Here is a 13,392-nt window from a genome sequence, read left to right as displayed (position 1 = left end):
TCTAATTAAACCTAAACCCAAACATTAGTGGCATCTTAAAAGCAAAGTTTTCAGACCTGAAAAATGTTATCAAATGCCACATTTGGATTGGATCAAAGATTATGGGGTGCTCACGGTTTGATTAACCAAACCATGGACAAATTTTTGAAACCGATCCGATACCACTAGTTAACCGGTTGACCAGTTTTGGATTTTGACCAATTTAGTTCTTCAGTATATATAATATTATATATTATTAATAGATCATTATAAAATAGATAATTATAAATATAATATATGTATACATTTATATACATAATGCATATATATTTATGTATAATACATAAATAATATGTAACATATATTAAAAAATATAATATATAAATATATATCGATCAATTCAGTTAACCGTTGGTTTTTTTTAGGTTAATTGAAAACTGAATCGATCCTATAACATTTTAAAAATATCAAACCAAAACCAAACCGATTGATGCGATTAACCAAATTTTTAGGTTCTATTTTTTATGATAACCCTTAAATTGAAAATTATGGTTGGGGGTTCAGAACCTTGTGCTTAGGATAGGGTTGACCTCAACCCGACCTAATCCGGTCCGAGTTAAACCACTAAGCCATCCCCTGTCGCCGGTCGCCCAACCCTGATTAAGGCGGGAGGGATTCCAGAGTCTCCCCAATCCTTTGTGGTTTGTCAGTAACTCGGTATATATATGTCGCTCCATATTTGTTAGTCCTCAATCGTAATTCGTCCGTCAGTCGTCTTAGTTTACAGGGGATTTACAAGGGACAGAATGCTGAAGTTTCTATCGAAGGTGAAGATCGAGTTCAATGCGCTGGACCCACGAACTGCGGCGTGCATGGAGTTCCTGGCGCAGTGCAATGCACGAAAGGCCAAGGAGTCGAACCCAGCCTGTCAGTTGCTGGTGAAGCGACGGACAGACGACCATCCACCTCAGATCACTGTGACTTTCGTCAATGGTGTTGAGGAGGTTTTTGATGCTACCTCCACCGCAGCGCAGAGCATAAGGACGATGATTCTGGAGAAGGGGCAACTCCTCGAGACTGAGCAAATGTTTCGTGAGGCTGGTGAGGCCTGGCCTGTCATCATCCCCGAAGAGGAGCTCCGCCAGCACGCTCCTGGAACCAAGGTACTTCAATTTTCTTCCTCTTATGCTTCATTTTGGTGTTTAATTATTGTTGGTTGCTTCCTTATTTGTGGCATTTTATCGAACTCTTCTTTGGGTACGCCAATTTCATGAGTTCTACTGTTGTTGGGTTTGTGTATCTCATCTTATTGTTTCTCTTGCTTCATAATCAATGGCTTTGTTGAATTTCGCATCCATCCTGCACATTATATTCTTTTTCTTATAGTCTCCCATCCAAAAGTTGGTAGTTTGATACAGTGAAGTTCTATTATATTTGTATTTTTTATTCTGATCCTTCAAACTTAGTTGCTTTTGTTTGTGCCTCCCCTGGATCCTGGATAGCGGAGAACTTCTCAAATTTATTTCATGTCTATTTTTCGAACAGTCATTCATTATGGATTTGATGCTTCACGATCATGATGCTCTGTTCAATGAGTAAGCTAGATTTGATTCAATTTTAAGGTTGCTCTAATCACTAGGTCGTTCTTTATCTCCCAGATTTTAGCATCTCCGGATAAGGGAAAAAAATTTATTCTATACTTTACATTTTTCAGGAGGAAAAAGGTTCTTAGAGTTGAATTTGGATGTCATTCTTTTTTCGATTAGTAATTGGGTTATCCTTCATTGGTACCACTGATTTCTGTTGACTTTGACTACAAATTTACATATTACTTCTGTTGAATCAACATTTCTTGTTTTGCGTATTACATCATTTACATTAAGTGAATGTAATTTCATGTGCAAGAAGCTCAGTAAGAGTTGAATTTATATCACTGATACAGAGTTTCGGTCTATGGTGTCGTTGGGCTTCTGAAGGTTATGGTCATTATCAAGAGGCTCTCATAAATAATGTTAACATGATCTGGCAATCCATGGAGATTTTACTTACATATTAAAGAGGCCCTTGCTCCATTGGACTTCTAGTTTATATAGGCTTATGAAAGTGGTGGCAAAAGAGCTCTATTTGGTCATGTGTTATGATAGTGATGACATTTTTGTATATATATATTTTTTGTACCTCGAACCTAATTGAAGTGTCATTGCGTAGCCTCTGATTCAGTGAATCTATCTTGGGGTTTTATAATTGAGCAACTCTCTCATACATAGATACAATATATGCACATTTAGGCAATTGAAAAATATTTTCTTGTATACAGGAGGGGTGAAATTAGAATCTGAGAAACCTGAGGAACTTAGGCTATGTTGGGTTTGATAAAAAAAGAAAGAAACAGAAAGTTGAGGGAAAGTTCTTAACAAAATTTGTGGAGTTCCTTAAGAGCTTTCCCTTAACTTTCTGTTTCTCTCTTATTTTCTACCAAACTAAAAACAACCTTAGGGTCATTAGATAATTGAAAAGTAAATTGCGATGGTTTGACCTTGTCAAATGAGACACAATTAATTTATAGTAAGGAATGATTTGATTCAAACTCGGGGTTTCAAAAGGCAAGTTAAAAAATAAAAACAAAAGAATGCTAGTTTAGGTAGTGAGAAAAAAATTTGTTAGTTCAGCCATCAGCATAGGATATGACCTTAAACAAGGAGCATAGGAGCGCTTCTGGTTCTAGTTTAGGTGGATGGGACAAGGTAGGTTATGATGGTGAAACTAGTGTTCTTTAAATAGTTTTATCAGAGCCAATCATAATATGAATATTTGTATTGATAAAAAAAATCATGATAAATATTGGATTTTTTTGGGACTGCTAGAATCTATTATTATCTTTGAAGTGATTTTGGTTGTCATTTTGATGGTAACTGGATGTAGTAAGGTATTTTAGAAACATATGAAGTATTTATCTGTTGCCTAATTAGATTAACAAAGCTATCCTCCAGTTATCCCTAGTTTGTGTTCCTTGTACTGTATGTAATTGTACTTCATCTTGAGCCAAATGCCACTGTGCATCTGAGCATGAATAGAGCAATTGAATAAAGAAACTGAAGAACTGACAGATCTGCATGCATTAGAGACTATACAAGAGTGTAGAAGAGGGGTTGTCAATCAGCAAGAGAAGTGGAAATAAGTGCGACCATTGGAAAGAACCCAAGCCTTTTTCACTTTATGGCTGATAGAGATGCATGTATCCATTGCATGGCTCGAGAAGTAATGAAATAATAAAATTTGATATCTTAAGATAAATACAAGAAGAGATTTACCCACCCCAACATATTTGATTCCTTCTGCAGCAAGTTTCAGATTTTTACTTGTTTACTCTGGATGATATTGATTCTGCTTTCCAAAATGTAACGGGGCTGACATACTCTCAGAACATATTTGATTCCTTCTCCTATAAGAAAATTATAACACCAACCGCATTTGTAATTCTATCAATTAGCCAATAATTAAAAAAATCAGTTTCTTATACCCCTACATAGCCACAATTTTATGACCAATTGTATATCACATTTATTTATTTTTCGATAAATGATTAAGATTTCATTAAGAAAAGATCTGGAGATACAAAGAACAAGAAGAAACAGAAAACAGAAAAAACAAATTCAGACTACAAATGAGCCCAATACAATTGTTCTCTGTTTGCCCCTTGCTTTGCTAGATAGTCAGCCTAAGCATTTGCTGATCTTCCCACCATTTAATATTAACAGCCAGGCTCCTTATCAGCCACTTAATTTTTTTTTTTTTTTTTAAATTTCATTCTTAAAGCTCCACATGATAGACTAAGGGTTTTGTAGCCAGCCCACTACCACTTTGGAATATTAGTAGTTGTTGCGCACAAGGTTCAAAATATCAATATGCCCGATATTTTGAACCAGTCAGACCCCCTGAACCGGTCAGGCTCCTTCTCCACACCCTGAACCGGTCAGACCCCCGATACACCCACTGTAGGGGCGTATTGGAGGGGTCCCGGAACGATACGTATCGGCCGATACGGGCTGATACGTGTCGATACTTTGAACCTTGGTTGCACACCTAGCTGAACTGTAAGCTGTACACCCTGGATGGCAGCTAGCAATTCTTTGCTAGTAGAGTTCCCAATCCCCAGGGGACCCAAGTAAAGGAGGACCACATTTCCAAATCATTCCTCAAAACCCCTCCCATTCCAGAGGGTCCTGGATTACCTTGACTGCTACCATCCGAATTCAGCTTCAAAAAACCTTCAGGAGGGGATTCACAACTCAAACTGATTCTAGTCTTTAAAGGGGAGCAACTTGCTACTTCTGACCAATTCCTCCATATATCATTAAAGGAGAATTGCTGGAATGAATCCAGTGATTTTATCCACCAAATTACCCTATGCAGAATGCACTCCTTCAATTCTTGTATTTTCCTCTCCTCCTGGAAGATTCTAGCATTTCTTTTTTCCCACACTGTCCATATCAGTGCAGCTCTACCACACCTCCATATGATTCTTCCTCTTTTTTGATGCCATGGAAAGGTAGAAGGATCAAAAAGCAAGCTTACTTCTGGTGGCCTATTCCACCTGCACCCAAACATCAAGAAGAGCCACTCCCATAACTTTGCGGTAAAGGAGCAAGATATTAGTACGTGGTAACAGTCCTTGCCATGAGATCTGCAAAGGATACACCAGTTAGGTGATATACAAAGGAAAGGTCTTCTCTTTTGAAGAATATCCAAGGTGTTTATTTTCCCATAATACACTTCCCAGTAAAAAGCCAAAATCATAGGGGGAATAGGCTTGCACCAGATTTCCTTAACAGGGAAGGGCTGGTTGGAAGGGGACTGAGAAAGGGACCTGAAAAAGAAGCACACAAAAAAGACCCAGTTGGCTAGGGTGCCCAAACACGTTTATCTACTTCAGAAGGGTCTAAGCAAACTTTGTCAAGTCAAGGAGGCTTAACAGACTAGGTAGGCAATCAATTTCCTCCTCCCTTAAGCCTCTACAAAACCCAAAATCCCAGTTAGGTGCCAATGGATTTTCTAGGGGGGAGACAAATTTAGAAACATGGTCTTTTTTATTATTTTGTTCCATAGGATTTTTTTAGGACATATTTTAACAGATGGATTACTTAATTCCAAATTCTGCAAAAAAGAATAAACAAACCTACATAGGGATCCATAGCATTAGACATGAAGGACTCAACAATCCTTTCCGTCAAAGGAAATTTAGTGTAGGCTAGTTCCCCCAAAGATTATGGTGTTTTGTTGGGAAGTATTCCATGGGAAAGTAAACACCCTCAATAACCTACAAAAGAGAAGACATTTCCTCTGTATTTATCCTAATTGGTGTATCCTCTATAGAGCTCACGGCGAGGATTGTTACCACCTACTAATATCCTGTCCCTTTTCAGCAGACTTTTGGGTTTGGCTACTTTCATTGTTTGGGAGTAGTTGGAGTCTACCAGCAGACGTTCACATGCTCTTCAACCATTCTACTTTCCCTTGGCCTACAAAAAGAGGGAGACTTATGTGGAGATGTGCTCGTGCTGCCCTGATTTGGACTCTTTGGGAAGAAAGGAATGCTAGGATTTTTCAAGAAAGGGAAAGGAATAGTCAGGATTTGAAAGATTGTGTGCTGAATAGGGCAATACTTTGGCTGAAGACCTTGGAAATTTTTCATCAATTCTCCTTCAGTGATCTTTGGAGAAATTGGTTAGCAATAGCGAGGTGTTCATCCATAAAGGACAAAGCAATTACAAGCTGATTTCCTCCATTTGAAGGCTCACTGAAGTTGAACTTTGATGGAAGTAGTATGGGTAATCCAGGATTATCCGGAATGGGGGGTGCTTTGAGAAATGAAAAGGGAGAGATTCTGTTGCTCTACTCAGGCCCCATAGGAGTTGGGGACTCTATCAAAGAAGAGCTATTAGCTGTTGTACAAGGGTGCAATTTGCAAACCAAATGGGGGTACAACGCCTAATAATCGAAGGGGACTCCAAAGTGGTGGTGGGTTGGTTGAAAAATCCTAAAGAGGCTATATGGCGCTACAAGAATGAAATGAAGAAATTCAGTTGGTTGACAGGGAATATGTTGGTTACTGTACAGTGGGTGGGGAGATCAGCAAATACTTTGTCAGATGTGTTAGCCAAGCAAGGGGTAAATAGGGAAGAATTGTTTTGGGTTCAGCTGTGATTTTTGTATTTCTTTCCTAGTTTACTTGTAAAATTCAAGGAGGGGCTGTAGCTTGTGCCTCTTCCTCGGATGTTATATGAATTCACAACTCTAAATCAACTTTTGAATTAATAAACTTATTATTATTCATCAAAAAAAAAAAAAAGAATGGGAAGTGGTTTAACATTACCAAAGTTATATTTATTATTTAAAATCCTTCTAATTTCTAAAGATAAGTGATTTCTTTTTTTTTCCCTTTTTTAGGAGAAATTCATTATTTTGAAATTTTTTGACTCTACTACCTAGCACTTATGCATTCACAAGGACACACACACAGACTATATAGCCTGCAATATATGTGGATCTATTTATTATTATTGACCTTGTCAAAATATCTAATCAGATATTTGATGGCAATGGTTATTTTCAAAAACAAATCATACCTGGACCTTTCATGTACTGCAATTACATTTTACCTGTATATGTATTTATTAACTAGGGCTCTACATGGAAAAGAGGGGACTATTTCGCCTAATTTTTGTATATGGAAACTAAAAAATACTGCATATTATCTTCCAGCAGAATACGCATCTTGATTGTTGCAACTTGCAAAGCAGATAATTTTGACAAAACTCAATTAACATTTCATTTATCTGACCAGAAAGTTTTATTCTACAAAACAAGTTCAATTTCAGAAAATTGGATATGCCTATTCATACTTGTAGATGTCTAACAGGAAAACAACAGAAAAATATGTGAATACACCTTTTATTGTTACTGAATTTGAATTTGTAGATGTCGTTAATTTGATTGCATTGTTCAGATTTTGTATAATTTTGTTCAATGGAATGGTGTTGGTTGTAAAATTTGAATATTTTCTTATATTAATGTATAAGGCAATTAGATAATGCTAGGCACTTTAGCATTATTTAGGTGTTGCTCAAGCCAGAAAAATGAATGAATAAATATCAACACCTATTTCATCATCATCATCCAAGCAGCCTTATCCCAAAAAATGGGGTCAGCTACATGAATCCTGTTTCACCATTCTGTTTTATTTAAAGACATCCATTGTTAAATTATGAGTGCTTAAATAATTTCTCCTTATTGGTTTACCGCTAGCCGTTCTATCCCCTTCTTATGGGCGCTGTAACCATCTTAGTCTACTTTCTCTCATTTTATCACCTATTGGAGCTACTTTCAGGTTTCCGAATGACTTCATTTCTGACCCTATTCTGCCACACTCATATTTTTTCCTTGACTATCCAAAACTATAATTGGCCTTGCAACTGCTTTATCAAATTTTCTCTTTAACCTAAGTGGTATTCTCCTGATACATAAGACTCTGGATGCATATCTCCATTTTGCCTATCCTGTTCTATTTATATGTGTGACATCCTCCTTAATCTCGCACTTGTTATGAATTATCAAGCCTGGGTACCAGAATAGGTCACATTGAGTTATCTCTTTGATCTCCTATCCTAAGTGTACTCTGATTTTCCTTTCTATTATTATTAAATTTACTTACCATATATTCTATTTTTTACCTGCTTGTTTTAAAACCTCTTATTTCTAAGGTATTTGTCCAAAAACTTAATTTTGCATTTAATGCTTCATTAGTTTTATTGATTAAAATAATGCCATCAGCAAACAACATGCACCATGGGGCCTCCTGCTGAATATATCAACTCTTATTTATGCATGTATATAACCATGCAAAAACATTGTGGAATATTGTCTTAACTATAAACTAAACAACCACAGATAATGAAATGACAATTTTCAAAACAATAACAATATTTTTGAATAACATTCCTGGTTCAAATTGAAAAAAAAAACACATGCAAATACGTTTTAAGCTTTACATAGACTCCTATCTAATGAAAATGGGTTATACACACTTGTACCAAATACCAATATATAAAGGGGGCGCATTAGTAGTTATTTGCTCCCACTAGGATGTTTTATCTATAATGCCATCTTAGTTAGTTGTCTAGGCAATAGGCCTACAAAAAGCCTAGGCAATCACCTGGTTGATGATTTAGTCTAAACTTTACTCACACTGTCTTGCATAATATGTAAATTAAAGAAAAGAAACCAAATAACCCTTTACCACATAGATGTTGGACCATTTTGGGATCCAACTTGGACTTGTGTGCAAGTTATGAATTTGGTTGCAATTTTTTTTGACTTTGGTTCCATCCAAATGGACTTTTTGCATGATAGGATCATTTTTTTTTTTTTTTTTTTTTTTGTATTTTGGTGTGTCTTGACGGGGAAATATAGGGATTTGGATTAGATCTCCTCCATCAAGACACAAGTGTTGGTGCCATATGCAGAATTTTATTGTCTAGAATGACTATCTTGGCTAGGGAAGGTTAGTGGTTTATTGGTTAGTAATTATTAATAAATAACAATGAAGGACCTCCCCATACTTTACCAACTAGGCTAGTGGTTTATTGTCTAGAAAGCATACTTTACCCTTATATGCACTCATCTTACTTGATCAGGACTTTTTCTGCCAACCAACTCAGGTTCCTGATTTTCTTGGAAGAATCTGTAATTTTGTTTAGTTTCATTTTTGCTCATAGATGGGCATTAAAATGCTTGATGAGCTGTAATCCATCTAAAGACTGTTGCCAGTTGAGCCATCCAGGTTGATTGGTTCATGGGCCATATGTATACTGGAGAATAAAGCCATGAATAGAAAACTTGCCTTTTCATGAACGTTTCAAGATGGTTCTCATTCATTTGTACTTTTGTATTTTTGTCATCATAAGTTTGTATGGTTTCAGGAGAAACATTTATTAGGAATGAACACAGATTCATAGTACTTGGATTACCATTATTCCCACCCTCCACTTGTTGACAGAGTGGTTGAGCTTGATGAATCTGATAAGAGAGTGGGCAGAAACTTCTTCCATTGGTCACACTATTTTATATCTGTATTACTTTTCTGAACCCATTGAAAAGTTTCACCCATCTATATACATGTATAGGGCAATGGCTAGGATAATGCCTTTTTGCTCCCTATTGAGTGCATGGATGGAACAGAAAGGAGATTGATAGAAACAAAGTCAGTAGTTTGTTCTGAAACCACTAGCAGACATATGCAACATACACTGGCAAAGAAAGAAATAGTACTCTGTTATGATACATTTTTGTGGCCTTCTTTTTGGTATTACATAGTACACATAACAGCTTGACAAGGGAGAATTCTTTTTCTTTCCCAAGTGACAGGATTTGGATCAGGTCTGTTCCATCTAAACCGTATTTTTTGTCTAGTCTGCAGTGCTGGATAAGATCCTAACTAGGGACAATCTAGTCAGAAGAGGTCTAGAGGAGGAGGATATGGCTTGTTCACTGTGTAATGGAGATGTGGGTCTTCTAGCCATTTGTTGTTACACTGTGATTATTCTTACTGGGTTTGGATGAGTCTGTTGAAATTGTTTGGTGTTAAAAATGTGCTTCCTGGCTGATGTGAAGGGATTCATAGGGGCTTGGTTTCTAGGAGGCTTAACTAGGGCTGGAAAGGTAGCATGGAGCATCCTCCTTGCTGCAGTTTTCTGGGTAATGTGGAGTGAATGAAATAGTAGAATCTTTTAAGGAAGACAAACCTCAAAAGAAGTTCTCAACAGGATTTTGGGGATAGTGCATTCTTGGTTGGAAAACCACTCATTGTTCAAAAATAGACATGTTCCTTTTTTTATTTTGATTTCCTTTTTGTAAGGAGTTTATAGTTTTTGTTTTGAGGGGTGGCTGTATTGGACATACTGTTTCTCTCTGTACAGGGGCTATATTGTATTTTGGCTATTTGGTCTTAATGAAATACTTTACCTTACAGTCCAGAAAAAGAAAAAAAAAATGTATTACACATAACAGGGGGATTAAAGGGTGGGGACAGAGCAGGGTGCACATTAGGTCCACTGACCTTACCATTGAGAGCCTGCAGTTATGTGGGTTTGATCCCATGCCTCCACATTCGGAGGGACACCAAGTGACCATCTCAGCTATTAGGTCATCGCCATACATTTTTGTAGTTGGGAGGTTATTATTGATCATTCTTTTTGAGTGTATCCTGGATCAGTTGGTTGGTTGATTTTCCATCTTTCTCATTCTTATTTATTACCATGTGTAGTTTGTGCAATGAAGATCTCGGAACCGTATATATTATCTTCTTTTTCTTCTTTCTGGTTGGATTTCTTTGATTGGTGAGTGAATTTAGAAAGTGGGGATGGGTGTGCTTTTTAGAATAAGATTTGACTTGTAAAAAAATCTGACTTGAATTGGAAAACTGAAGAGGCAATAGGGAGTTATTTCACATGAAGTTAATTAGAGGGGCAGCTATTTCACATGTATATACTGTCAAAGTCCATAAAAAATGTTCAAGGAAATATCCCAAGTTAAATTTTGATCAAAGGAGTTAATTTAAGATCAGGGCATTTATGTTGATGTTAATGCCTCTGAATTTCAAGGTAAACTACTGCTATGGTATGGAAGCTCAGGTCCTGTATGAATTCATTTTCAATGATTTAGTTTAGGGAAGGATTTGAAGAAGATGAACTATTTTCTCTTTTAGGTTTTCATTGTCCTTAAGGCATTTCTTTGATAGATTTTTTATTCCTTGACTTCAGAGAACTGATTCAACTATAATTGGACCCTCAGCTCTTTTCTAGGATTGACAACTTTTTTTTTCCCCAAAAACCTATGCTTGTGGACCAAATGACCATCGACTCAATTAAGTCTCATCCCAATCATTTAAGGTCAACTGCTATTCTTTTGTTATTGTGAGTTCTGAGGTCTTACCTCAGTTAGGGGTGATCATGAAAAACCGAACCAAACCAATAAGACCAAACCAAAAATTCTGGTTAATTGAACCGACCAGTATACATATATTTTATATTATATATTATTTATGTATATATTTCATATATATTTTATATTATCTATATATTATAAATGAATATATATGCATTATATATAAATATATATATTTATAATATATAATGTATTATTTATTATTTATAATCTAATATTTATATGTATTTCTAGTTTTTTATTATATACTTATATATTTATTTATAATATATATTATAAAATCAAAAAACCAAAAAATTGTTGAACCAACTGATGGTTAACTGAACTGATCAACCGGTTAACCGATCGGCTTCAGTTCGGTTTTGGTTACTGGTTTTCCAAAAACTGGTACTACTGGTTCGGTTTGAAAAATAGGCCCACGGTTGGTTAACCGAACAATGAACACCCCTAACCTCACTACTACAAAGCTCACCTTTACCACATCTTGCCACATATCGGAGATTCTCCTAGGCCTTAGGTTTCCACTAATATGCTTGTCCTCGCTTATGATGCACTTGTTTTTATAGAAGGTTATTTTGTTTGCCTATTATGTAGGCATCATACTTTGTACCCACCCAATTATATTTTTGTTTTTCAATAAAATTCCTTATGCCCTAAATTAAAAGTGATATCCTCATATTTTCTTGAATTTGATCTAAGAATAATTATAACTCATTAATGGATTAATCCTTAAAGGTTAGATCCTCCAATGTTGTGAATACACGCTAACAGAATTATGCCTTGCTTTCTTTTTACATTTAGGTTATGATTAAGAACTGTTGACAATTTTAATGTACTCATGTCAATCTTCCTCCCCATTCCAGCCAAGGAAGGCAGAAGAGAAAAAACAATGACTTCACCTCGCTAGTGATTGATTTTCTACTGGCTTCATCATCAATACACATCTGATCAGCCACTCTACTAGAGGTTTTCATCCTGGTAAATGAAATAACATAAGGTGGTGATGGTTATATGCATTATTTGTTCATCCCCATGTTGCATCCTGACATTGACCATTCAGCAGATATGGATTGGTTCATAGTTTTTTAACATGTTACAGATGTGTACCTTATATTAATGCAACTGGTATCGTGGCTGAACTGATGAAATTCGATATGATTATATTTAGGGTTATTTGGATGCGATTGGATGCGATTTGATAAAATCCATTTATAATTGGATGCGATTTGATAAAATCCATTAAGGGTTATTTGAATTTATCCATTTATAATTGGATGCGATTTGATAAAATCCGATATGATTATATTTAGGGCAAATTACTTAAATATGCCCTGTCAGGTGGCTCCACTTGACACAAATAGCCTTCTATTGGTAAAACGTTTAGGGTCATCTATCCATTCTAACACATGCATAATACAATTTATCATAATCCTGGTTTTGCGCCTCCATGTTTGAAAGAAAATACCTTTCTTCTTTAAACTATTAAATCCATACCCCAGCTCACCATTAGTTGCCTCTCCTCTTCTCTCCATCTTATTTTCTCTTCCTCTCTTATTTTCATTTTTTTTCTTTAATTTCTGCTACATGTGGAACCAGTCACATCCATCAACCTTTCTTCTTCTATCTCTCTTCTCTTCTTTTTTGTGAAACTACAAGGTATATTAATTTAAGTAATTTGCCCCTATATTTAAATAAATTTAACTAAGCCTCCTGACAATGGTTAAAAGTATCAATACTCTTGATATGCAACCGTGACTTTCCAAAGGGTGATGTATTTTTTTTTATTTGCTCAGTCCAGTATTTGGCTATTTCACAGATAAGTACATTAAGAGGTGTTCTAACATTTAAACATATAGAAATCTCCCAACTCCTAGTAAATAGTGTTTTAGTGGATTTAAAAACCAATACATACTGTACGATATGCACTGATATATTGTGATATTTTGAACTTTGATGCCAATATATAGGGCCTACTACATTAATCCTGTTCATTGTTCTGCTGTTTTTTTTCCTTCTTGCAAATCATTCTGTTCTGTTCAGTACCATATTTATGCAATATGTACTAATAAAGTTGGTTTAAATGTTGTATGGTTACAACATCATAGGTTACTTAATTTTGTTTTTTTTTTTTTTTATTTGAGAAGTAGAATTGTATTGATGTGTTCAAAAAGAAATATACAAGTGTGTTAGTTCACTGTACAAATGAATACCATTAAGGCCTCCCAAAAAAGTCAATAGCCAAAAAAGAACTATATAAAGGGTCATTCTTGAAATGCAGATTAATACTCAGCCATCCTCTAAGGTTTACCAATGATTTGATTGATCAGCACCTCTTCCTGGTTTTGCTTTTATTCAAAATCCTCCTATTCCTTTCATTCCAAATTGCCCAAGTAACAGCCAAGGGAATTGCCG

General features: G+C 35.8%; 1 protein-coding gene across 1 annotated transcript; it reads left to right on the top strand.

Annotated features, from left to right (window-relative positions):
- The first annotated feature begins 681 nt into the window (after positions 1–681).
- LOC104590110 (39S ribosomal protein) lies at positions 682–12,153 on the top strand. The gene is made up of 2 exons (XM_010248647.3): positions 682–1,142; positions 11,844–12,153. The coding sequence occupies exons 1-2, from the start codon at positions 786–788 to the stop codon at positions 11,871–11,873; spliced, it is 387 nt and encodes a 128-aa protein (XP_010246949.1). The 5' UTR covers positions 682–785; the 3' UTR covers positions 11,874–12,153.
- The last annotated feature ends 1,239 nt before the right edge of the window (positions 12,154–13,392 follow it).

The sequence above is a fragment of the Nelumbo nucifera genome, chromosome 6 (assembly GCF_055504915.1).
Source record: "Nelumbo nucifera cultivar China Antique chromosome 6, China Antique-T2T, whole genome shotgun sequence".
Classification (NCBI taxonomy): domain Eukaryota; kingdom Viridiplantae; phylum Streptophyta; class Magnoliopsida; order Proteales; family Nelumbonaceae; genus Nelumbo; species Nelumbo nucifera.
The sequence above is the reverse complement of the archived record's forward strand: the minus strand, read 5'-3'. Positions and strand labels throughout refer to the sequence as shown.

What these genes read in the sequence shown, in the direction of transcription:
- LOC104590110 (XM_010248647.3), top strand. Translation starts at nt 786, where the DNA reads ATGCTGAAGTTTCTATCGAAGGTGAAGATCGAGTTCAATGCGCTGGAC. An exon ending in AGCACGCTCCTGGAACCAAG is followed by an intron (nt 1,143 to 11,843) that starts GTACTTCAATTT and finishes TCCCCATTCCAG; the next exon opens with CCAAGGAAGGCAGAAGAGAA.